The sequence below is a fragment of the Nicrophorus vespilloides genome, unplaced genomic scaffold (genome assembly GCF_001412225.1).
Source record: "Nicrophorus vespilloides isolate i.1.1-1 unplaced genomic scaffold, Nicve_v1.0, whole genome shotgun sequence".
Classification (NCBI taxonomy): Eukaryota; Metazoa; Arthropoda; class Insecta; order Coleoptera; family Silphidae; genus Nicrophorus; species Nicrophorus vespilloides.
In genome coordinates this window covers 6,959-34,816 of record NW_017097768.1, presented here as the reverse complement: position 1 = coordinate 34,816, position 27,858 = coordinate 6,959, and the positions used below count along the sequence as shown (strand labels likewise).

The 27,858-nt window shown below is 27.4% G+C and overlaps 5 protein-coding genes across 6 annotated transcripts; 4 read left to right on the top strand and 1 right to left on the bottom strand.

The window, feature by feature from the left end:
- Positions 1-320: 320 nt before the first annotated feature.
- On the bottom strand, positions 321-11,593 carry LOC108560911. 2 transcript variants are annotated; one of them, XM_017918632.1, is made up of 6 exons: positions 11,424-11,593; positions 1,704-1,955; positions 1,406-1,642; positions 1,071-1,348; positions 701-1,007; positions 321-525 (listed from the first exon to the last, which is right to left on the bottom strand). In XM_017918632.1, exons 1-6 carry the CDS (start codon positions 11,443-11,445, stop codon positions 389-391), a joined length of 1,233 nt encoding a protein of 410 aa, XP_017774121.1. In that variant the 5' UTR covers positions 11,446-11,593; the 3' UTR covers positions 321-388. The 2 variants fall into 2 exon arrangements, with proteins under 2 accessions (XP_017774121.1, XP_017774120.1); XM_017918631.1 differs by lacking the exon at positions 11,424-11,593 and adding an exon at positions 3,377-3,885.
- Positions 11,594-14,137: 2,544 nt separating this feature from the next.
- On the top strand, positions 14,138-15,221 carry LOC108560908. The gene is made up of 4 exons (XM_017918629.1): positions 14,138-14,258; positions 14,321-14,362; positions 14,425-14,607; positions 14,670-15,221. The coding sequence occupies exons 1-4, from the start codon at positions 14,255-14,257 to the stop codon at positions 15,161-15,163; spliced, it is 723 nt and encodes a 240-aa protein (XP_017774118.1). The 5' UTR covers positions 14,138-14,254; the 3' UTR covers positions 15,164-15,221.
- Positions 15,222-15,791: 570 nt separating this feature from the next.
- LOC108560907 lies at positions 15,792-17,014 on the top strand. Its single transcript, XM_017918628.1, has 3 exons — positions 15,792-15,814; positions 15,872-16,045; positions 16,220-17,014. The coding sequence occupies exons 1-3, from the start codon at positions 15,811-15,813 to the stop codon at positions 16,888-16,890; spliced, it is 849 nt and encodes a 282-aa protein (XP_017774117.1). The 5' UTR covers positions 15,792-15,810; the 3' UTR covers positions 16,891-17,014.
- A 6,888-nt stretch (positions 17,015-23,902) lies between these two features.
- Positions 23,903-25,030, top strand: LOC108560910. The gene is made up of 3 exons (XM_017918630.1): positions 23,903-23,938; positions 24,299-24,502; positions 24,560-25,030. Exons 1-3 carry the CDS (start codon positions 23,935-23,937, stop codon positions 24,703-24,705), a joined length of 354 nt encoding a protein of 117 aa, XP_017774119.1. The 5' UTR covers positions 23,903-23,934; the 3' UTR covers positions 24,706-25,030.
- A 548-nt stretch (positions 25,031-25,578) lies between these two features.
- LOC108560906 lies at positions 25,579-26,867 on the top strand. The gene is made up of 3 exons (XM_017918627.1): positions 25,579-25,976; positions 26,038-26,238; positions 26,301-26,867. The coding sequence occupies exons 1-3, from the start codon at positions 25,973-25,975 to the stop codon at positions 26,816-26,818; spliced, it is 723 nt and encodes a 240-aa protein (XP_017774116.1). The 5' UTR covers positions 25,579-25,972; the 3' UTR covers positions 26,819-26,867.
- Positions 26,868-27,858: the final 991 nt, after the last annotated feature.

The window sequence follows — 27,858 nt, the reverse complement described above, 5'->3', positions numbered from 1 at the left end:
AACTTAATTTTAAAAAATGCTGAGCATAAGTTTACAATATTATCAGTATTTTGACATTTTTATGTAATTCATTAAACATACAGATTTGTTAATTAAAAATTAATATTACGTTATCAACTTTTAATTTTTAAGTAAACATTGAAATTTATCAAAATGCAAAAAAAAAAGAGATTATTATATTTATAAATTTGCGTGTGATTTTTAGTAATTTTAATTAAAATGAAAGAATTAACAATTATAAAAACAATGCTTTATTTAATTAAAGTTTATAATATTTAAATATAAAACGAATAGAATAAATATTTAATTATATCTAATAAAGTAAGCGTGTGTGATAATTTGAAATATTTACAAATTGTAATACTTAATTAAAAGGAGTGACCATAAGTTAAACGTCAAAGTCGCTGTAAGAACCAGGAGTAGAAGGACTGTCCAGATTACTGGATGAACTATTAATACTCTCGCACGCCTCCAAGAACAATTCCGGGTTCACCATTTCCATTACTCTCCAAGCCAAGGTTTTACCTTTAAATAAATAAGATAAGTATAAATCATCTATTTCCATCCACAAAAAAAAACAAACAAACAACTTAGTTATACTTTCTAATAAATGCTTATTTTAATACTGTTCCAATTATATTTGACTACATTATTTTCTTTTTCAAGTCCGTGCTACAGTAGAGGTAGAATATTTTATTACCAATGACGGCATTATCCTTGATGGTATCGGAATCCTCGCAATAATGGAGCGCAGCTTTTCTTAAGCTCTCGCACTTGCATTGGTCGGCGAGTAAAAGGATATTGGCTACATTGTTAGGTGTGATCGTCTCCAATAGAGCCCTTTCGCAGAGAGTCTGCAATCCAGGGATGCAGAACTTCACGCTTAGCGAAAGCAGTTTCCCGCAAAGCGCGTCTATACCATCCACCTTATCGGTGTACATATAGCGGAACAGCTCCTTCACCAAGCTATAATTAATTTCCTTTAAATCCAATTTGTACTTAAATTGCTGCAAGAATAAAAAAATCATGTAATGTAATAAATTTTGATCGGTGTGTTTTAATTTATTTACATCATTGTCGTTCTGTGACATGAGCATAACTGCTAACATCGGGCTGCGCGCTTTTATAATCAGACTGTTCACTTTGAGATTGGTTTCCCTGCTGTTTTCGGAATTCAGACTATCGTCTGATCTTAAGATGTCCTCGGGATCAACGCCGCACTCAACTAGAGTATCGACGTATTCGTCGCCAGTTTTGTTCATGATCCTTGCCAGATCCTGAGACAGATTGTGCCTTTCCTCTTCCGTTTGGATGATCTGTATTTTAACCAAAATACTAACATCGTTATCTGCGAAAGTTAAACATCAGACAACTAATATTCAATGGTTTCTCCTGTGAACAGTACCATTGTCTATGTGCCTATCTAATATCCCTAAACTCTTGTAGCCTACGGAGAGTAGTTCTTGGGTGTTCTCTAAATTGAGCACCACGTTGGCTATGGGACAGCACTCCCAATGTCTGATGTTTGCATCCCAAACACCGAACTGGAATCTGACCCGAGCCTGACTCATTTCCTCCGTCTCGCATCCTGTCAAGTTTAAACAAACGACTAACGGGTTCAGCACCTTCTTTCCGTTAGGTCCTAAAAACGATTCAAACTATTATTAAAACAAATATTAGGTTTTTATTGTATAATAGTTTACCTTTCCAAAATCTTATAGATATGTTCCAGGAGGTGGTGACGCCGTTGACGGAGCAATGGAATACGGGACTGTCGATGGAATCGCGTTTGGCTATGGTTTTGTGGAACTTCTTAATGCGCCACTTCTTGCGAAATACGATTTCCGATGCTTGAGGTACCTCGAGCTCCTCTTCGACGGCGCCGACGATGGGGTCGAGAGTTTCGCGTTTTGGCCTCGAACGACCTCTCAATCTGTTTGGCACCCGATTTGGATCTAAAATTAGAGAGTATTTTTAGGTTTACTCACAAAATACAGTTCGGTAATATTCATCATAATGCTAGGTAATAGTTAATTTAGTTGATTTCTCAAATTTCGATTATTTCAACCTATTTACTTTACATCTAAGACAGCGAAGATGAAACATTCAAATATTGGAATATATATTTGTTCATAAATTTTCATTTACAAAAGATAATAATTTCAATATTAATAAACTATCGAATATTGATCAAAATTTCATTCATTCAAATATTTTTAATAGAGCAACTGACAGAAGTCTTTCTACCTTATAATTAAAAATAATATTTATTGTAACAATCCCAAATATAGAAATAAAAAGTAATTAACAAAAAACAATTATGATGATGATCAATTTTTATATTGATGCAGTAATATATTATAATTAATTAATTTGTTAAGAAAAAAGTACACAATCCCTTTTTCTTTTGTGAAATGGTATTGTTCAAATTTCGCCATAATTATATAAACAAATTATATTTTGTAACACATTACTTTATATAATTAAATTTATTGTTGTTTATATTTATCATCATTATGTAAATAATATTTGAGGTCATAACTGTATTAGTTATGAAGTTTTCTTTGTAAATGATCATCGACCAAAAACTCAGTCATCTTTATGTAAATAAATGATTAAGACTAATTAAATTTCATTGAAATTTGCTGATACATGTAATTGCCTTATTTCATTTCTTTGAATTTACAAGTTTATTCTAAACTTGTAAAAATACTAAATAATTTATTTAGAACTTTTACAGCAAATTTTATACTAAATTTAGTAGAAAACAATATTTTCTTTATACTGAACAAAATAACATTTTTATTATTTAATATGCAAATTTTTTATACAAACTTTATACAAGTTTTACATTTTTTATTGGATTGATAGTTTGTAAATAAACATATAGTTTATAAATATAAATCTAACAAATTAACACTTTTCTTTGGTTTCTTATTGAAAGTTAAGCAACGTTTAAAACGGATAACAATTGGATGGTTTAAGAAAATAATTGTTTTCATAAGAGAGAAAATAATAAAATGTATAATGATAAAAGAGCATCTCATCACGATCACTTAATAAAAGTTACTATTAATAATATTGATTATTTGAAAATACATGTAATCAAGTATAAAAATAGATGGAGAAAAAAAAATATCAATCAATAATTAATTTAATATCTGATTTAAACTTAAATTAATTGTTTACATTCACTTACTGCTCATTGTCCTTATATCTAATCTTGTTTGTGTTTAATTTGCCTTTCGAAATGTATTAAAACTGAAATATTCGCACTTTTTTCCTGCGGACGGATTCGCGTTGCGACCGATGCCTTCTTTCAGTTGAAACTGAAGTGGCTGCTAATAAAACGAGTATCGATTTTTACTATACTTACGTAATTGCGAGCAAACCCTCTTAATGGCATGCATGTTCACTTTCCCCTTAACCACTTCAAGCGGTTGAAAATACTTCAACGAGATCAATTCTTATCCAATATTTGCTGCTGCTAATGTTGTTGTTAACTTATCTTAAATTTATTTGTTGTCGGTTACAACTAGATATAATCACTCGCGTACAGTTTGTTGTTCGATATGTAAATGCATACTGAAATAAAGTAATGTTACAGAGCTTGAACAACTTCTATTTCCAGTTGTGCGTCGCGTTTTTCCCTACTATAGCGGACCGATGTTTTGAGGGGGGAAATTTATGCGATATTTCGTAAAAATAATGTGTCTTAGTGAAAATTCTCTCTCATGGTTTATTTACTATTGCCTGTGCCAAACGAACTGCGGCCGCACGCGTTATATTATATGTGTGATGTGAGATGCCCGCCGCTCTCCGCACTACTATTAACACGATTAACTTGTGTTTGAGTAGCTCATTTATCGAATTGTTGCGGTTCTCGGCCTTTATCCCGTTTATGGTTCAGCCTTGATCCATTTTCGTTGTGGGTTTTCGGCCTCCTACGATTCGGCTATTTCAGTCTTTTGTTTTAATTACAAATATAATTAACCACATGACATGACTTCAATGTACGTTCCACTTAATCATGTTTTCGGAATGATTTCATTTGTTGGAAAGTTTTTCTTTTGAGTCTATTTTGATTTTTTTGAGGAAATACACTGTTGGCAGGTATAAGCTATTTTCTGATAAAAAGATATAAATTGTAGTTGTAGTTTGGACTTTGGATATACACACAATACTTATATCTTCAAATATAGGATAATTGGAACTTTTATGTAGAAAATATAATACAGCAATACCTCGCATTGTGCGACTTCGATCAGTCCGGATTTATGAATTGATCAAAATAAAAATATAAATTCTAAATAAATTGAAGACAAGATAATTTTGTTTGCGAATTGGCTATCAACTTTCAAATTTGTCGGTGTTAAGAAATAAAATAAAAAAAATTCTATTCACTGAAGTCATTTCTAATATAAATTGTATTATATAATTACGAGGCTTCTGATTACTGCTTATAATTTCTAATGACAAAAAAAGTTGTATTTACTGAGATAAGACAAAAGTTGCATCATCATGTTTTGATAAATGTAAAGTAAATATAAACAGTTATTTCATATTTACAACTATTTTCCATAAAACGATGAAATATTTTCAGGTTTTTTTTAAATTTATTTATTTAAAAATTTCTTTCTTAGCTATCTCATAAATATAGTCTCATCCCATTACCCAATCAAAATTACTAAGTGTATTTTAATCGGTGGCAATAGAAATATCGACAACTGTCGGGATTATGGTTGTCGGGATTACAAATGTGGGGAATTTGATTTTCGGGATTTCAATATAGACAGTTGTATTTTACATGAATATTAACATCTTTGACACAAGGTAATAGCTGTCATTTTCAGTTGAGAAACGATGGATTTAAATAAAATCCATTTATTTGGTTAAAATTAAGAAATATTAATTAATTTGAGTAATATTTGAAGTCAATAAGATGTATGTATTAATTATCGATTTTTTAACCCTCGAATATTTTTCTAGAGGGTGAATTTCATATTTGTTTGTTTGTGCCAAACGACATTGGATATAGGCCAGAATCATTTCTTGGAAATTTGTTAAGATTTACAGAAGATCAATATTTAGAAGTGCTTAACTGAAGTTATTAAATCTATTTAGATTTGTGATAAGGAAAACGTTGGTTGAATACTAATAGAAAAAGGTTTTAAATTAGACTCGTTAAAATATTCAAGGAAATGTTGCAATCGATAACATTTACATACGTACTTTCATCTTGTTACTAACTCAGTTATCGATCATTTTATGTAAAAATTGTATATTATTCCCATGTTTTGTGTACATTTTATTACCGTTTAAATTTAAAAATATTTGTAAAAAATAAGTTTATTAAAAAATTTAATTAATTAAAATATTGTTAATTGTTGTTAATATTGTGCTTTAATACCATTATCTTTTTATATAAAGTAGATATTATTAATATAAATTAAACAATAATGGAAATATTTGTTTATGGAACTACACAATTATTATCAGAAAAAAATACGAAATTGTAAGTGTTTAGAAAAAAACTTAATTAAAATATAATTAATCTATTAATAATCAATTAGTTAATTGTTTTTTTTGTCTAAAAAATATAAACTTAGTATCTATAAACTATATATCGGATAGAGAGAGAAAAATATAAGTTAAAGTATGGCAAAGTCATTGTTATAACAACAACTTCGAGGAAAACCAAGAATTGGAGATCCAAGCTCAGCAACTCGCCCAAAACCTACAGTCTCCCAACTCTGATTGTTTCTCTGTTCTCTGGTCTTGTTTATCTCACACAATACTCGAAAACCAAAGAATGTGAGATCCTTGATACGTGTGGACTAATTAACAAAATATATTTGCATATTTCTACTATCCTCCGACATATATATGTAAAACTGAACTATAAAGTTAATCGATTCCGTTAATATTGATTGAAACCGTACAAATGAGAAACAAAATAAAATAGAAATCGCATAAAAAAACAATAATTTATGTATAAAAAAATAATTTTATATAATAATTTTTTAGAATACATTTTTATTTTGCTGCATTCTAATTTGATTTGTATTGACATTTTCAAAGCGGAGGTATTCAGTATAATAATGTCTTAATTTTGTTCATTTATGATGTAATTGTGTTTGTCGAGATTGTGGTTTTCGGGATTTTGATACTGTCGGGATTATGGTTGTCGGGACTTTCATACTGTCTTGGTTATGGTTGTTGGGATTTTGATACTGTCGGGATTTTGAAATTGTCAGGATTATGGTTGTTGGGATTTCGATTGCCACAGATTTTTCTTTGTGAAAGTATTGTTGATTAAAAAAATCTTTATTGAAAGTCTCACTAAGAATACTTAAAAAAAAATAAGTAAATTGTGTGTACCACACTGAGTTTTTAGTCTCCCGGTTCCCGGAAACCTATCCAAACAATAACATATTTTTATGTAACCTTTGCAACATGGGCGGATGCCAACAAAAGTCTAATAGTCTTATAATTTATTGCACGCCAGGAATAATTTCGTAAATACTTGAACGTAATATTCACAGCAATCATGTTTAAAATATGTTTATTTCTATTTGCGTTTATTGCAGCAAAAAAAAACAATTTCAATTGATAGAACTATAGAAAACTTTTCATTAATTCCATAGATAATAAAGAAATTTAATTGATACAAATATAAATTTTTATCTTATTTACTTCTATAATAGCAAAATCTTATTTATTTACTCAATATCATTTGTATTTTCGTTACTTTCATTGATAAAAACAAAATTAATTAATAGAAATTTGTTTTTTAAAATTATTTATCTCTTATAGTGCGGATAATTGAATATTTCGGACTGTTTGAAACCGAACTAACCTAGGTTATTTAAAATCGCATAAAAAACAAACAATACATAAGGAGACTCGATGAAAAAATATAATTTTTTGTACTATTTATTTTTAATTTGATTAATTAATATTTAGTTTGTTTTTACAAATACAAACCGGATTATAGTGAAACGGACTAATCGAAGTCGCACTTTTTTATTCATGCCTTTGTTCCTCATTTTTCACTTGTGATGGTTACCACTTTCATAATTGCATTTTCATGCATTTGATCCTCATTTCCATCGATGATAGCGAGAAATGTTTCGTGCAGATGTGGAAAATGCATGTTTCATATGCAAAATAATTCACGATTGAAGAAACAAACACTGCTTTACGTTGTTCATTCTAAATATAAATTATTAAAAACAAAACTCGTGGTCGTTACTACTTTCATAAGAAGACTGTGATTTTATGTACAATTTGTTTTATAACTTTGCAGTATTTTACCTAATTGTATTTTATCGAATTATACTTTTATATTTTAGAAACATGTATTTCTAATGATGACGTTACTTTTAGAAACTTTGGATAATTTGAATGGAATTAAAAAAAATGAAATATCAATGACTTTACAACTAGTTCACAAAATATATATAATTTGGGTCTATGATTTGTGTAGTTAACTTAATAATAAATTCAAATATTTGTTTTTTATTGAGTTTAGTGATTAATGAATTGAGAAAGTTTGGGTACTAAATGTATACATTTAATAATGATAAGTAAATATTGTATTTTTTTTTGTAATATTAGTTGTTTCTTTAATTACTCAAAATCCAATTAGGAATACAAAAACCAAAATAAATATATTTTTATTGAATCACTAAACTAAGTTCATCGTTTTATTTACTAAATACATTAGCCATTTATTTATATGCTTAAGTTCTACTTAATTATTTGGATCATTTTATTTAAATATTAATACACATGCTGAACTTTGCATCAAAGTTGAATGAAAAAAAAAGGTCATAACTCAAATTCGTTTTTTTTTGAGATAATTACTTTAAAATTAGCAATTATTTATGTAGTCATTACAAGTCTGATAAGACTCTTACATAAATCATATAAGAAAATAAACATATTTGCATCAGTTCTGACGAAATGTTTACAAGTAATCTTCGAAACTACGTTTAATGAATTGCAATTACAGAGATACTCGCATAGTGCGGCTTCGATCAGTCCGGATTCACTAAATTATGAAGGAGAATAGAAATGTAAATAGGACACATTTTCGTCAATTGCTTACTTCTCTAGAACTTAGCTCTAATTTATTGTTATATTATTTTTATGTTGTTTATGTATTAAGTTACTCTATTAGTCCGGTTTCAAACAATAATGTCTGAATCGTTATCCGCACTATACTGCTATTTATGTTAAAATATACTTGATTAATTAGATTTCTGAAACAAAGGATTTAATTATACATCAATTCAACGTTCAAAATGTTTTAGACAATTTGTATTTAAATTAATTGAAATTCTACGTGATTATTTAAATAAGTTATATAATTTTAAAATAATTAATTGATAAATGGAAAACTAATATTATTCTCCAATTCAATGAAGATAGTGACACCACACAAGAGGAAATAATAAAATGCGGGTTGAGATAAAATAAAATAAACATATTTATCGAATGAGATAATAACAAACTACAAGAGAAAATTATGATATAATTAATTAATTTCCTATATAAATTAGCTTTATAAATTTCAAGATTTAATAAAATAATGGAATTTCTGTCTAATAAAAATTATAATAATATAATGGTACCTTGCTTAACGAGGACTTTGCATAATGAGCATTTTACTTAACGAGCAAAATGAATTGTAAGAATACTGATTTACTTAACGAGCGATGTTTTGCATAACGACTGATAAGGATAAGAGAAGAGCATGCTACATCATTTTCAAAACTTGTGTTCACGTATTTTTCAATATAAAAATATATATAATTTCAAAAAACAGTCAACTGATACAAAGTGCTTGACCATAGGTCTTTCTGCTTTTTTCAATATATTAACCATCTTTGTTTTTTTTTTGTCATCTTTGTTTATAACGGACTATTGTCTCCAACCATTATTATAATACAGAGATGGCCAGACTTTTTTGCAACAAAAGCCTACCTGAAAATATTGGGAGCCGCACCTAAAGTTTTTTTGGTATAAAAATGTATTTTATTTATTAGTTGAGCCACAATAAAACTATTGAAGAACGGCATGCAGTTTGGCCACTACTGTTATATACTTTACATTACTGTAATCTAACTGAGCCACAATAAAACTTTTGAAGAGCCGCATGTGGCTCCCGAGCCCCACTTGTTATAATATATAAGCACACTATCTACGCTTTTGTATATAAACAAATATTCCACTAAAATCCCGGATTGATACAAGTAATATAAACAAATATAAACTCAATTCACCGTGTGTGAATACGAAAACAGTTCCTGTTGTTATTTCACTATACGAGTAAAAATTTGGAAATTTTGTGTATCGAGTGTCCCGAGTGTATCGAAATCCCAACGTTCGAAATCCTGGCTGGCTCAAAGTCGCGACGTTCTAAATCCCGACTATATCGAAATCTCGACTATGTCAAAATCCCGAGAATCAAAATCCCGATTATATTGAAATCCCGACAGTGTCTTTTCTACAATAACATTTTTATGGTAGTCGGAATTTTGATTGTCGGGATTATGGTAGTCGGGATTTTGACATAGTGGGGTTTTCAAGCGTCGGGATCAATTATGAAAAAACAAGCACAAGTTTTTGAGAACAATTTAATATAATTGTCTTATTTTTTATTTGTTCAAAATATTATCAATTAGTTAATTATCTACTTTTTAGGACAAAATATATAAAAATTGAAAATTTATTGAAAAACCAGTTAAAAATTTAGTTTAGAAAAATTGACAAACCCTAACTAGTAACTATAAATATATTGTATAAACAATCAATATATTTATAACTTTCACTATAACATTACCAAAAGAAAAAGTTTTTGAGTACAATGGTTTTTAAGTGTGATTTAATATATTTGTGTTTTTTTATATTTTATTATTTACTTAGTACATAAATTAATTAATGTCTATTTTAATTAATAAGCATGTATTATGAAATACTTAAAAATATTAATGTTTGTTCAATTTATAAATCCATGTAAATAATACAACTATATTTGTTACTAGATGTGAGTAACTAGAGAACTAGATAAAAATGTTGTTCAAGAATGCAAGTGTCAGCTTTTTTAGCAGTCATAATGCACACAAGAATATTTAACTAATACAAAACCATTTGTGAAATGTTAATGTTTATTTCAGTTTTACCTCAAACTTCCTTAATATTATCATACTTAGTTTATATTTAGTCTAATTGAATTATATTTGTTTTTGTTAATACATAAATACCTCGCATAGTGCAGCTTCGATCAGTCCAGACTATAAGATTTAAAAATATCAAAAAAAAACTAAATACTAAATATAAATTCTAAAAAAAATTCATACATAAAATAATTTTGTGCCATTTATGATTGTATGTATTTAGTTTTCTCGATTAGTCATGATTTCTTTTTTCAATAAATTAATAAAAAAATATATGTAATATATTTGCAATAATAATTTTTATTTATAATAAATGAACAATTTCGTGTATTTGTTAATTTATTTATTTGAATTTTCAATATTTTATTTAGTTTCCACTATTTATGTTGTTATATAATGTTAATGTTGATATAACGGTCAACGTTAATTAAAAACGTTATTAAGTAAATTGCGTTCGCTTCATGATTTATTACTTTTAATGAATACATTAAAGTTTAATGCTGTGGACTTTATCCTTATTCAGAACAATAATGGTTATTTCTCGACTTGTGAGTTATAACGATTTATTTATTATTTGGATACAAGCTATAAATTTTGTACTTCTGTACTTCTTTAATTAAGGACAAGGATTGATTTCCACAATATACAATATTAATAAATAAATCATGTTTTTACTTAACAAACTAAAATCGCGGACTGTTTGAAACCAGACTAATCGAGGACTTTCAAAGCACACAATAAATATTTTACTTATTTATATATAAAAATATTAATAATTTTGTGTACTAATTTTTTTTAGAATTTATTATTTTGCTCAATTAAAGTTTAGTTTTAAATATAAAACCGGACTATAGTCAATTCGGACAGATACAAAACCGCACTATGCGAGGTATTAATGTATAGCAAATTTATTGTATATGGATTAAAATATGTATTTTGTTAAATAATATTAATTCAATTCATGTTTATACTTATGTATTTTTATGTCATTATTCAAGCAAACATATCTTTATTAATTATGTTATGTATGTTATTAAATTGATATATTTTGTAATTAATTAGTTTTGAAGGACGAAGGAAGTGCGTTTCTAATTTTGGTTATATTCATTTCGCACGGGGAAATTCAGGTGCGGTCGGACAACAAACAGGAATGCAATTAATCAAATTTAACGGCGAAAGTGCGGGGAGGCAGAAAACTGTTTGCCAATTCAGAAACGTAACGTTTTAATCAAGACCAACCTTCCTGTTTTCCTGTCTGCATCCTCGCCGTATGTTTCAACTGCTTTCTGGATGTCGCACAGTTTCACTCAAATAAACATCAACAACAATAAACGGAGGCAATCCAATTTAATCAAAGTGCTTCGAAATGGAACTGCTTTGATTCGAAAACGAGCGGACGCACAGTTAAGCTATTCATGTGCACTGGCTGCATTCAATTGTGGCGAATTAAAAGTAAAGTGCGACACTTGAGTGTATGGCACGTGCGACCTTCGTGGAAAATGTTTATTAAACGTATGCATTTTTCCATCCGCATCAACGCGAAACCGGCTCTCCCATCAATTTTATCTAAAATGTCTATTGACAAATATTGGTTAGTTTAAATATGAGGCTCAAGTATTTCGGGAAAGATTTACTTAATCTAGTTTTGTTTACACATTTCTGGTATGTTGATTAGGGTTTGTTATTTTTTCGAAAGTTTTTTTTTTATAATTTAGATTTATTATTAGAAAACTGTAAAATCTACAGCAAATATTAGTTTATGTTTTTTATTTTGTAAAAGTACGGTTTGTTTTTGTTAAATTCTTGTCATTCTCTAAATATTTAATGAACTGAAAAATATTGTTTATTAACTAAGTGACAGCATAAACAGAAGGATCAAATATTTCGGGAAAGATCCGCTTTATCTAGTTTTGTTTACACGTTTCTGGTTTGAAGTAGTAGAGATCATAAATGTAATTTATATGCATTCTGGAAACTGCTCAAACAATATTGTTGATGCAAATAGAACACACAGGCATATTTATTTAAAAAAAAAACTGTTTGCATAACAATTCTCATTTATTTGTTATTTGTTAAAAATTTACTTATATTTACTTTTGATATAGTTGTTAATTTATTAAAGAAGTCTATAGAACATAAAATTAAAATTTACAGTTTTGTCTTTTACAGAAGTTTTATGAACTAAGTTGTTCTTTTTATGATTTTTTTATTGTTTGTTTTTAAAAATTTCATATATTAAAAAGCAAGATTGGTTGTATAAATATAATTAACGTTACTTATGCCAGAGTCAGACTGCTCCAAAAGTGGCAAGATAAATGGCACAGGTGGGAGCCTGGACTCGACGTCTAATCCCACAAATAGAGCCTTGGATAAGCACGGCTAAACAACATTTCACCTGAGCCAAGTGCTGTCTGGCCATGGATAAATTGGCACTTTATGGCAAAGAAGGAGTACGAATGGTGCTGGTACTCCTAGGATGACGATAGTCCTACGCTTTTTAGGTGCTGCAAATGGCTTAGAAGGAAACACAAGGCAGAATTGGGAGTTCTGCTAGAGCCGGAAAATTTTGTCAGCGAAATGCTGAAGAGTGCAGAGAGTTGGGAGATTGTAGGTGCTAGTGAGTAAAGACAAGCGAAGGCTGCAAAGGGCCTACAAGGACAGTGGCAGTGGAGGCCAGCTCTAACATATGTGATCAGAGGGAAGTGCCAGACAGGCAAGGACAATCAGCATGGCAGAGTAGTACAGTGATGCAGGTCTTGTATGCTGACGAAGAAAAGGAGTAGTCTTAGTGCGGTAACAATCCCACAGTACCACTGTGGTCACTATGTACAGTTTGCTCTCTTCTACAAAAAAAGCTTAACGTTACTAAACATGTTATGATTTTATTACTTTCAGTCATTTATGAAACTAAAACTGCCAAAATTGTATCAATACCATACAAGCTTATTAAATAGGTAAAGACGAAAACCTAAAGAAAAAGTACTTTAAGAAAGTTCATCTTTGTAATGAGCTCCTGGCAGAACTTCTCTACAATTAGCTATAAAAGTTAAGCAACGTCTTGTAAAGATAGTTGGAATAGTGGCCGGCATTTCTTGATACCAATATAAGAATTTTGACGATTGTTACATATAGATTTATGCAAAACATGATGGCCGATGGCCTTTTACAAGCAAACCTCTTAACAATATTGATCATAAACTGAGCAATATTTAATCTAGTTTAAATTTTACCTACGAAGATTATAATTAATTATAAAAAAATTAAATACAATAAACAAAGTGTTGGTTTATTTCATGTACTTCATGATTACACCTTAAGGTTATAACCTATGATCATATGGATTTGGTTTCAACACTTATTTAGGATACATTCTATATACTATATATATTTGCATAAATGTAAGGAATTTATGTTATTTATGACATAAACAAATTCTTCAAGGTTATTACTTTTTATTCAATATGAAAGGAAAGAGTAAGAATTAGAAGACAATTAAAAAAGTAAATGTTAAGAAAAGTATTTTATTAAACTATAATTAAATTTATTGAAAATATTTAATTCTGAGCTTATTTAAGTAGATATTTACGCAACTATAGTAAATAAAATGTATTATGTAGTTTTTAATACAGGCAACTTAATATACACGAAGTTAAAAAAAAATAATAATTCATAGATCATTTATAGTACCAAAATCATTAAATTAATTAAAATAAGTAAATAGAGTAAAGTTACAATTTGTTGCCTTATTTAATATTAGCTATAATTGTTACTATATGGTTATTTGAACTACTGATAATTGGGTTGCATAAGAAGTAGTATACATTAAAAAAATTAAAAGGTAAAAGGTTGAATGTTAAAAGGAAAAAGTTTAATAAATTTCTTTGACAAAAACGTTTATTTTTCTTGCTTATTATTTTTGAACCCATTCCATCACAGCTGTTCCGTATATTTCGCAGTGTATATCTCATGTACACCTTTTAAATTGTTCATCTGATTAATAATTTTCGTAGTTAAAACAATAAAATATTGTATAAAGTTATATAATAAGGCATTTACTTAATACAGATAAAATGGGTGAGTTTTATAATTAAATAAATACATTTTTAATTGTAATTATGTCATAAATTTATTTGTAGATCAATCGTATGCATTTTCAGAAAAAAGCAGTGATCTAATAGGTTAGTGAATTTGAATCTGAATAATTGAATAATGTTTTTTGGTTTAATTTATAAATTTACAGATGCCAGAGTTACAACAACTAATTTATTTTGGTTACTACGTTTTTGTATTAACGACATATTTTGTTACCGTATACTTGGTATAACATCTAATCTTAATGATGCAAAGAGCATTAAGAAAGGTGATATGGTTAAAATAAATGAAAATAATGTTGTTGTACTTGGAAGAGTTGTAGCCGCTTCTGGTAAGCAAACCGAACAAATTCATTGAATCAATAAAATTCATGTGTTTTTTTTTTAATTTTAGCTAATTTGAATGTATTGCTTAAAAACAAAGATGCATTGATTCAACGAGATTTGAGAAATTATGAAGTGAATCTGAAAATTGCTGAAAAATGTTGTAGAGGTGAATCGAAAATAAATCAGATGAGAAATATACTAAGCAGTTTTTTTAACAGAATTACTGAAAAAGTTTTGAAAACATTTGAGAAAGATTTATTTATCTTCGGTCCATATAAAATAGTTTTGAAGATATTAAATTACCAATCTAAGAATAAGTTTTTGGTAATGATTGTTTTTAATAAGAGGATTATAGTCACTCACTGCTTTTGCATGAAGAGGAGGAAAGAAAATGCGACGAACATTCGAAATTCCTTTTCAAGGGATGTGAGAGTTGTTCGTGATTTTCTAAATATCGCTATTAGAAGATGCAAAATTACAGTTCTAAATAGTTTGCGCATCTTGTACAAAACGAATTGTACAGAACAGTACAGAATTACGGTTAAACGCAATGAAAAATAATTGTGTTAATAGATTTTGTTTTGTGTAGTCAAATTTTAAATACATAACTAAAGACAAATGTGGTTTTAAAAGTACCAAATGTGATGAACTTTCAGTCAATTTCAATAAAGGATCAGAACTGAACTGAATTATTATAACCTGCATCCAACTTAATCCATCCTTATTTTCTTTCATTATTTTCAATTTATATATAAAATATTAGAAATAATAAAAAAAAGGACATAAAGATATTAGTTAGCTCCAAATTAAGACCAACATTTGTAAAAGACAGATTTAAAAAAAATCAATATTTGTTATTTATAACTTTAATTAACACAAATTTAATTGGACTAAAAACAAGAACAGAGACAATTCACATAATATAAAATCTCAACATTTTATTTAGAAATTAAAATAGTAAAAATATCAAAATAATTGTTACTTATTTTTGTAATTTAATGAACAGATTTTATAAAAACAAACGACACATTTAGTTTTTGTTAACTGGGTGGTATTTCAAGGTCGGATTTAGTCGTATTTTACACTCTTGACAATGCACTGATTCTGTATTCGAATAATGTAAAACTATTTATAATTTGTGCTAATTTGAATATGTTACTTGTATTAAATTGAAAATTATAAAATTTGAATGCAAAATACAATTAACCATGGGTAAATATATCTGTTAATACCTTTACAGATCTAAATTATAACTGTTTTGTATATTAGGTTATGCGTCCAAGAAATATATGTTAATACAATATAATATTAATAATACTTTCATTTACGAAGTGGTTAGCAGCAAGTCGGTATTGTGTAATAAAGAGACTGTGAGAGAAGGTGATACAGTATCCGTAATATGTGGAATCATAACGAAAGAAGCGAGTATCATTTCAATATCTGGTAAGTAGAAGTAATGTAATAAAAACCGGTTTTCAGTATTTTCGGTAGAGACATTTCTTAGAAAATACTTTTGGAAGTCAAAATATTAACGATTTTCTAAAACCGGTTTACAGATTAATAAAAATAACCTGTTTTTATTAATTATCAAATGATGTTTAAATTTATCAATTTTAGATGATATAACCAGTTTGGGTCTAGAAAAAATTTCTATACTGAAATCTTCGGCTAGGAAGAGTTTAAATTTTGAACTAAAAAGTAAAGTTTTAGACAAGCCAATTTTTCTTAATGAAAACTTTCATCATCAGACCCAAGAAAACATCCAGAAAGAACATTCACTAAACACAAAAGAAAACAATAACATTGAACAATCTTATTGTAATAAAACGAAAGAACTACAAAATATTATTTATGACAAAAGTAAAGAAAATAATCTAAATTTTGTTGAAGAATCTATAGGAATATCATCGAAATATATATATTTTGGACAAAATAATACACGTATTCCTAAGGACGTGTTTTTCTCGATTGATTGGACTTGTTATAAACTGGCGACACGTAGGTTATTGCTCGAAATATTTCCTAAAAATGTTTTGGCCACTCACAGCCTTAGTGCGAAAGAAGGGACTAAGTTTATGCAACGAATCAAATCACCTAAACCGGTATTAAACGTCAAAATTATAGAAGACATCATTTCTGTAGTTTGTGAGAAATGCAAATGCACACCTACACTTGTCAGAACTGCTATAGCATACAAATGTGGAAATGTGAGTAAAAGGATGAAAATCCATGCTGAGAAGGATTCGATGTATGAGTATTTTTATGTAAATAGGAACATTATGAAATAGCTACGTTATTTATTTATAAATATGAAGAAAAACCTTGATAAAACGTTATTCTTATCAATTTGTTCATAGTTAAATAAACTTCAGTTTTATACTTGTAGATTGTTTTAAACAACGTATTAAATATTAGGCGTTTGTAATATAAATAATTACATAAATAAAACTTGTAAATTTAGTATAATTTAAGTATAGATAATAAAATGTAATATTTAATTGAATAATAATGTTTTATTTGTAATGAATTATGTATAATTAATATAATAAGTGATTCAAGAAAGTAAATTCAAAAGCAAATATGCAAGTGTTGATTTTTCTGCTCTAAATTTCACAGTTAATATCCGTAGTATTAAGAGAAAATCTCTTGATGAGTTTAACATTGATTCAGTCAATAAATTGCGTCAAACTGACACAATTATAACAGCCTAAGTCATTTTATATTTCAGTTAATAGGCACAATCTATATATAAGTATACCATTCGATTAATTTCAATCCTGCGTGCTGCTCTGTGCATTTGGTTGCGGGTTAAGTCCTTCACAGACTCATAGTCCACCTGAGACTTAGCCCAGTTCAAATGTTCTGGACCGCAGACTCCCGATTTGAATATTTTTTAAATTTCGTCCTAGATCTCTGTTTCTTTTTCCTTTTTTAAATACACGGTAGAAACTGTGCTATTCATAAGCTAAGTGAGGAAAGTGGTGTTTAAAAAGAATAAGAAAAAATGAATAGATTCTTTTAGCAGCTGGGACAATGGTGGTGTAAGGATAGTTGGGACAATGGTGGTGTAAGGATAGTTGGGACAAACTATTTTTAGAGGGCTTTAACTATACTAAAAAACAATAATCTATTTTAAATACTATTGTAAAATTTCCTGGTTCGGGAACCCCAATGTCTGAGCAGTGACTCTGGTTACAGGAGGGATAGTTTAAACTCTGTCCGGAAGTTAATATGCAACCATATGTACCATTTTTAAATGGGTACCTTGAACTTGTCAATTAATGTTATTAGTGTTAGCATAATTTTTGGATCTTGATCTGAAAATAAGCTCTCTAGTGAGGTTGATAGTATATGTATTAAGTTGTATGATTTTGTCATATATTATTTTTTCTATCCCCTTTCGGGTTTATCAGCCCCAACAATGCTTTGTCGGTTTTGAGGATCATACCAACTTTTTCGTATCGGATTTTCGTGATACAGCCAACGGACGCTCATTTTAATCATATACTTTGTACGTTTCTGTAGCTTTTAGACAGGATTATCCTTTGGATTTTGAGGTCCCGGACATAAATATGAGGGCCTCAAAGCATGAACTTTCGCCAGATTGACCGATTGTACCGACGCCTTTACATTTAGAGCACATTTTTATAGAGTGCTCCAATATAAAATGATGTATTTTGTATTATTTTGTACATTTATTTAAGTTACATACCTTAGATCAGTTTTTAAGTTAAAATCTGTAATGAAATAATTAGTAAATAAATAATTAATGTTTTTCTAATTTTTTAAAATTTTATTAATTATAGGTTATTATGTCAAAATTTCAGGATTTACGAAGTGTTCCGTTGCAGGAGAAGTTTGGGAAACCCTGCCTTGGATAATAGGCTATACTTAATAAATATACAGCAATGTAATACTCAATAAGCTCATTGCAAAATTTGCTTTATTTACTTTCCTTTCCAAAATTTGCTGTATTTATTCTTTAATATAATTATTATTTTTTTTCCTTTCCTCAATTAGTCCGAGACACTACTCGAAGTAATGCTGTAATTCTACAAATATAATCAATGTAAATAATTACGAAACAATTCCAAACAGGAATATTTTTGGGCATGGATGTAAAAAATGTGCATTGCACGTGTTTTACAGAATTATCTATGGTTGGGTCTTTCAACGAATTTATACCTGCTATATTTGCCACAAATTTTCTTTCCAAAAAGACGATTAGGATGAAACCGTTTATTTAGGTAAAAAAAACGGTTTCATCTTAACGGTTAGAATGAAACCGATTTGTTACCTAAAGAGTATCTCCTAATAGTCGAAATTCAATATGATTTCTTAATTAAACAGTCATATTAGTAAAGGAAACAATAATACGATTTCAATATACAAAAATAATGAAAATAAATAAAATTTAGGGCACTTTGGACAGATATATACATGAATATAATTTCTTTTTTTCTGGATTTTTATTTCAAAGCCACAGAGAACAAAATAATGATAATAACGTATCAATTCATAATAAACAAAAATTATAAACCATTATCAATTATAGTTTTTGTTTAGTGTTCATGGTTTAATTCTAATTTATTACTATTTTCTTCAATATTCATAACACACCATTTTTAGGCAATATTATATAATATTAATATTTACTTAACAGATTTGTAAGTATCTGCCCGAGATATTCACAATATTATTGCATTTATATTATCTGAAATTAGAGCACATTGTAATAGAGTGCTCCAATATAAAATGATGTATTTGGTATTATTTTTTACGTTCTATTTAATTTATTGTTAAATAATTACATACCTTAGATGAATTTTTATGTTAAAATCTGGAATGAAATAATTACTAAATAAATAATTAATGTTCTTCTAATATTTTCTAATTTTATTGATTATCGGTTATATTATGGTTATATTGTGAAAATTTCGATTTACGAAGTGTTCCGTTGCAGGAAAAATTTGAAAAACCCTGCCTTGAATAATAGGTTATACTTAATAAATATACAAGAATATAATACCCAATAAGATCATTGCAAAATTTTCTGTATTTCCTTTCATTTCGAATTTATTCTTTAATATAATTAATTTTTTTTTCTTTCCTCAATTAGTCCGGCTTCAAACTCCAATAAGGATGGAACCCGCACTACTCGAGGTAATGCTGTATTTCTACAAATATAATCAATGTAAATAATTACGAAACAAGTCCAAACAGGAATATATTTGAGCATGGATGTAAAAAATGTGCATTGCACGTGTTTTACAGAATTATCTATGGTTGGGTCTTTCAACGAATTTATACCTGCTATATTTGCCAGAAACTTTCTATTTCTTACCTACCTAAAAGGAATGTATAAGATTCCTGTCCAAAAAGACGGTTAGAATTTAGGTAAAAAAAAACGGTTTCATCTTAACGGTTAGGATGAAACCGATTTGTTACCTAAAGAGTATCTCCTAATACTCGAAATTCAATATGATTTCTTAATTAAACTGTCATATTAGTAAAGCAAACAAGAATACGATTTTAATATACAAAAATAATGAAAATGAATAAAATTTAGGACACTTTGGACTGATGTATATATGAATATAATTTCTTTTGTTCTGGATTTTTATTTGAAAGCAACAGAGAACAAAATAATGATAACAACGTATCAATTCATAACAAACAAAAATTAGTTGTCTAGTGTTTATGGTTTAATTTTAATTTATTACTATTTTCTTCAATATTCATAACACACCATTTTTAGGCATTATTAATATTTACTTAGCAGATTTGTATGTTTCTGCCCGAGATATTCATAATATTATTGCATTTATATTATCTGCAATTACAGCATATTGTAATAAAAGTGCTCCAATATAAAATGATGTATTTTGTATTATTTTTTAAGTTCTATTTAATTTATTTTTAAATAAGTACATACCTACATACCTTAGATGAGTTTTTTATGTTAAAATCTGGAATGAAATAATTACTAAATAAATAATTGATGTTTTTCTAATCTTTACTAATTTTATTGATTAAGGGTTATATTATGGTTAAATTGTGAAAATTTCGATTAATGAAGTGTTCCGTTGCAGGAAAAATTTGGGAAACCATGCCTTGAATAATAGGTTATACTTAATAAATATACAACAATATAATACCCAATAAGATCATTGCAAAATTTGCTGTATTTCCTTTCATTTCGAATTTATTCTTTAATATAATTATTTAATTGTTTTTCTTTCTTCAATTAGTCCGGCTTCAAATTCCGATAAGAATGGAACCCGCACTACTCGAGGTATTGCTGTATTTCTACAAATATATTCAATGTAAATAATTACGAAACAAGTCCAAACAGGAATATATTTGAGCATAGATGTAAAAATGTGCATTGCACGTGTTTTACAGAATTATTGTTGGGTGTTTCAGCCTATTTCTACCTGCTATATTTGCCATAAATTTTCTATTTCTTACCTACCCAATAGGATCCTTGTCCAAAAAGACGGTTAGGATGAAACCGGTTTTTTACCTAAAGAGTATCTCCCAATACCGAAATTCAATATGATTTCTTAATTAAACAGTCATATTAGTAATGCAAACAATAATACGATTTTAATATACAAAAATAATGAAAATGAATAAAAGTTAGGGCACTTTGGACAGATGTATATATGCATATAATTTCTTTTGTTCTGGATTTTTATTTAAAAGCCACAGAGAACAAAATAATGATAACAACGTATCAATTCATAACAAACAAAAATTAGTTGTCTAGTGTTTATGGTTTAATTATAATTTATTACTATTTTCTTCAATATTCATAACAAACCATTTTTAGGCATTATTAATATTTACTTAGCAGATTTGTATGTTTCTGCCCGAGATATTCATAATATTATTGTATTTATATTATCTACAATTAGAGCACATTGTAATACGAGTGCTCCAATATAAAATGATGTATTTTGTATTATTTTTTTACGTGCTATTTAATTTATTGATAAACAAGTATATACCTTAGATCAGTTTTTTATGTTAAAATCTGGAATGAAATAATTACTAAATAAATAATTAATATTTTCTAATTTTATTAATTATGGGTTATTTTATTGTTATATTGTGAAAATTTCAGGATTTACTAAGTGTTGTACTTAATAAATATACAACAATATAATACCCAATAAGATCATTGCAAAATTTGCTGTATTTCCTTTCATTTCGAATTTATTCTTTAATATAATTATTTAATTTTTTTTCCTTTTTTTTCCTACAAATATAATCAATGTAAATAATTACGAAACAAGTCCAAGCAGGAATATTTTTGGGCATAGATGTAAAAAATGTGCATTGCACGTGTTTTACAGAATTATCTATGGTTCGGTCTTTCAGAGAATTTATACCTGTTATATTTGCCACAAATTTTCTATTACCCAAAAGGGATGGGTAGGATCCCTGTCCAAAAGGACGGTTAGGATGAAACCGGTTTTTTTTTACCTAAAGAGTATTTCCCAATACTCGAAATTCAATAGGATTTCTTCATTAAACAGTCATATTAGTAAAGCAAATAATGAAAATGAATAAAATTTAGGGCACTTTGGACAGATGTATATATGAATATATATTTTTTGTTCTAGATTTTTATTTGAAACAAAATAACATACAAACCAAAATTATAAACCATTATCAATTATAATTTTTGTTTAGTGTTCATAGTTTAATTCTAATTTATTACTATTTTCTTCAATATTCATGACACACCATTCTTAGGCAATATTATATAATATTAATATTTACTTATCAGATTTGTATGTTTCGGCCCGGAATATTTATAATATTATTGCATTTATATTATCTTATTTTCAAAATTACGTTTTAATCACTTGTGAATTTGTATACAATCAATTTGTAAATATTTTCACTATACAGTAATTCACAAATCTACATAAACATTCAGTTCAGAAAAGCAGAGTTAGAGTTAGTTTGTTATCATTGGTGTCATATTAAGGTATCTAAGCTTTAGTATTAAATTTTAGAAACAAAAATGGGTTAGTAAAGTTGAAACTAAATTTAAGATATTTATACTAATTTTCCGTTTTTAGATTATTTGTCTGATTACTACAGCAAAGCTAAAGCTCTTGCTCTTGTAGAGGTTGTTGAGAATGGGAAAACTTCATATCAAATCGTCAATTGCGATAAAATTATAAGCAAATATAGTGTTATGAAGTTGGAGATTCCGGTGGTCGTGACTTTTGAAGATGGACTTGCGCGTAAAGGTGTTATAAAATCTATATCTGGTTCGTATATTTTGTTATTGAAATCTTCAATTAAAGTCAAATTACATAATTAAATCCTTTTAGATAAACTTAGCAGATTGCTGATGAGAAAAATTGAACTCGAAAATGGACTTCCAAATAATGTTACACGAGAACCGATCAATTTAGAGACGATTAATAACGTAAATTTACCTAAAAAAGTAAAATTAAGAAATCCCAAGAAACGTACAAATAATAAAAACGGTAATGCAACAATCAAGTTTTAATTAAATTGAAATAATTTAAAAGAAAATGAGATTCTAAAAATTAAATATAATTTATCTTTTATCAGTTTTAATTACTATGTAATCTAGTAAATATAAAAATAATATGTTTTACTTTACTATTTGAATATTGTTTTATGAATTTTATGAAACTGTAAGTTAATTAAGAATTTTTCTTTTACAGGTAAAAAATTGAGCAAAATTGAGAAACGCAATAATTCCAAAGATTTATTAAACCTAAATAATACTGAAATGAAGAATATTCATTTAGCTGTATATTGGAAAAATTTTAAGCAACAATTAGAATAACTACAAATATTTATATTTATATAAAGGAAAATATTTATAATTCAATGATCACAAACAAAATCATTATGTAACATAAACATTTTTTGTAATGTGTAAGAAATTATTTGTAGAAAATAAATATCTGTCTTTTAATTAGCCTACAATTAATATAATTGCGTAATCACCACCGAAACAAATATAAATCCTTACTATTCAGTATAGAGAGAAATGATAAATTTTGGATTGATAAAATATAAAGATTTCAAAGGAATAATTTTAAATTTTACGTTCCTTCTCGAATTTGGTTTATTTTTTGTTAAATATCCAAAATGAAGTATTTTTTTTTGTATAGCAAACAAAATATATTCTTTGAATACTAATACTCTTTGTACGAGAATAGCTTTCAAAATATGTTAAAATATTTTTTTGTTTCATAAGTGTATTTTTTTTTTGTATTGTAATTGAACTTTGTAATTGTAATTTACAATTAATTAAGTGAAACATCATTAAAATGAGTAAGTATTCTGTTTAATTAATATTAATAGTTAAAATTGTAAAATATTTTACAATAAGGTAAAAACAATAGTCTTTTAAATTATTTATTTAAACAAAAATTTGGTTTAAATATCAGAATTTATTAATATAATTTCATTTGATTGTGTACATAAATGTATATGATTTGAATACAGCAATAACTCTCATAGTTCGGATAATTGACAAAATACTGTTTGAAACCGGACTAATCGAGATTGAAGCTGTACTATGCGAGTATATGTAAAAATGATAACCAATAAAATGTAATAGTTTCGTCCAATAATAATTTAAAAAATAATGAAATTATTCTTAAGATACGAATACTAATTTTTATTCAATAGATGACAACATCAGTTTCACTGAAAATAACGAAGACTATCAATTCTACGCTTTAGTGGAAATTATCAAAAGTGATTGTAAATCTTTTAAAATCGTCAATTATGATCAAATCTTAAGCAAACATAATGTTTTGAAGCCGGAGATACCCGTTTTGGTGATATTAGAAGATGAGTTTGCTTGTAAGGCCATTATAAAATCGGTTTCTGGTGGGTATTTGTTATATCATTTTTAATTGAATTCGAATACTAATTGTACTTTTTCAGACATACTTTCTAGGTTGGTGACGTATAAAAATGAATTACAAAATCAATATTTTAAAAGCAAATTTAAACGAGAAAGACAAGATGACGATACACAAAATAATCAAAATTCAGAGAAAAGAAGAAAATTATCAAGTAATGAATGTTAATGTAATTTGGTGAGAAAGCTAAAAAAAATCTTTTTTTTAACAATTGTTAAATGTAGATTTGTTAGGGAATTGTTAGGACTTAAAATCAATCAGTTAAAAACCACAATTAACTTCCATTGAATTTGAGAATCAATGGTTACAAATAGAAATAATTATCAGAGAATAATATAGTTTTAATAAAATGACTCTAAAAAGTCAGAATACTTCGAAGATATTTGGTAATGTTTTACCTATAAAATCGATTGATGCAAGCAAATACTTTAAAATTTCGTATTAAAGTTACAATGTACTTATAATTCATTTTATGTTTTATTTATTAATATTTCAAAGCATATATTTAATATGCTAATAATAAATAAATAAATTCGATTTTTAAAATATTCGAAAAATATACGTTTCATTTTGTTCGTTCCCAATATATTTTTTTTTGATATTTGCAGTGAATTCATTTAAAAAATCTATTCAATAAATAAACCAAGATTTTATTGTTTTTTTTTGTTTGTGAGAATTTGTTAGAAAGTTGAGTGATATTAAATTATATTTAAACGTTAGAAAAATTAAATTTAAATCTTAAGAAATTTCAGAAAAAAACTAAATTTTAATTTAATAAAATAAAAGTTATAAAAAACTAAGTAAAGAAAATCAATTTTTATATATAAGTTTTCAGTTTCTCGATTAGTGCGATTTTAAACAATCCGGGATATTAGTGAGACTATTACCCGGACTATGCGAGGTATTACTGTAAACTTTTCCTAATCGTGTTGTTCTGCATTTTTTTAGTAAATTTCTTATAGTTAGTTTTGTAACGAATTCATTAATTTTTCTACTTGTACATTCTTAGCGATTATAAAAAAAAATAGCATTGATTAGCCAATTTTAATGAAAACGATTGACGTCAACAATTTTTTTTTTGATAATCCAAATTGGTAAAAATTGAATTTAAGGGATTTCCAAGAAGAGAAAACTGCAGTAAATTGTTTACAACAAACTGAGAAAAAATATAATAGAAAATCACTATTAGTAGTTTTCAAAATTCCAAGAATTCAAGTACCATCAATAAAAAATAATTCTCAATTGTTTTTTATAAGTTTGCATAAACCCAACAAAACAATACCCATATAAAATTAGTACCTGTAATAAACGCAAAACTAAAATTTTTATCTTCAGTTTACATTTTCTTTGCAAAAAAGAAATATCACAAACTAGACTTAACATACTTAGTTTAAATTTTGTTTGAAAAAAATAGAAACAATTCGTGCTGATCGTAATGGGTAAGTTCATATTAAAATGTATATTTTTTTGTCTGTATTTAATAGTTACTTGTTTTTACAGCTCCGAAAACTATTGAAATTTTAAGCACAGTAGAGGATTACACAGAATGCGACCTCTTCGTGGTGACTGGTGATAAGATTTCTTATATTATTAATTATAGAGACGTTGTAAGCGATACCAGGAAAATACAGCTAGAAAAAAAACTGTTGTTTAGATCTAAAAATGGTGATGTACTAGAAGGAACGTTAATTTTCATTTCGAGTAAGTAACATATAAAATATCTAAAAACATATGTGTTTAATTATTACTTTTTATCTTTTCAGCATTACATAAGGATTTCTATAAGCCCGATATTCAAGATGTCTATGAATATGATAAAATTCAATTAAGTGATGAGGAAATGATGGAAGTAGAAGTGAAGTATATTGAAGAAGATACAAAAGTGGAAGATACTAACTCTTTAAAGAGGAAACGTAAGGTTCAAAAGGATAAAGATGAGTTTGTTAGTTTCGGACTAAACAAGAGTTTGATAAATAAGTCTATTTATAAGACTATTAACTGGAGTTGTTACAAAATTGCTACACGTGAATTGTTGATGGCTTTGTTTAGTAAAGTAACTTTGGGGACTCATGGATTCAAGAAACAATTGTTTAGAAAAGAAAAACATCTTGAGAAATACTTAGATTCAAGAATAATCGAAGATATAATACATTTAGTTTGCGAGAAATGCGAAAAAGTTAGGAGTTCTTCAGTTCGAGCTGTTATAAGTTCGAAATGTTCGGAGGAGAATAAGATTTGGAAGAAACTTCAGAATCAACTTAAAAAACGAACAAGGAAATGAGCGGTGGTTATTTAATAACTTGTTACGATTTTAATAATTCTATGCAAAGCACCGCATTTATTAGTAAATAAAAAATCAATTCTTAAATCAATATTTTTCAAACTTTTTTTCTTTATTCATTGAACTTTTTTACAAAATAATTTAATCCTTTCACTTTCAATGATTTAAAATTTAGGCTGTGGATTATAGAAGTTTACAAGTATTAATTATTATATTGTTTTGTACCCGGGAAACGGAAAATTTCCCGGGAATTCCGAGACTGAAAACATTGAAATTGTTATAATATGTCATTGAATTATTTTTTGTACAATAGACAACAAGACTAAAAAATCATATTCTTAGTCAATAATTCTGGCGATTATAAAAATTTTAGCATTGATTATCCAATTGTGGTCAAAAACATTTTTTTCTAGACAATCCAAATTGGTAAAAATTGTAGTTAAGGGATTTCTAAGAAGACAAAGCTGAATTAAATTATTTACAAGAAACTGAGACAAAATATAATTGAAAATCGCAAGTAGTATATTTAAAATTCTAAGAATTCAATTTTATGGCACCAATAAAACAATACTCTTACAAAAGTATTACCTGCAATAATTTTAAAGTGAAGTATTAGGATTTTCGTATATAAACGCAATACTTAAATTTTTGCCTTCAGTTTACATTTTCTTTCCAAAGTAGAAACATTACATTTTGTTTGCAAAAAAGAAACATCTCGTTCTGATCGTAATGGGTAAGTTTGTATTAAAATGTATATTTTTTGTCTTTATAAATAGTTAATATTTTTGCAGCTCCGAAAACTATTGAAATTTTAAGCACAATAGAGGACTACTCAGAATGTGACCTCTACGTGGTGACTGGTGATCAGATTTCTTATATTATTAATTATGGAGACGTTGTGAGCGATACCAGTAAAATAAAGCTGGAAAAAACACTGTGGTTTAGATCTAAAAATGGTGATGTACTGGAAGGAACGTTAATTTTCATTTCGTGTAAGTAATATATATACTATCTAAAGACATATGTGTTTAATTATTACT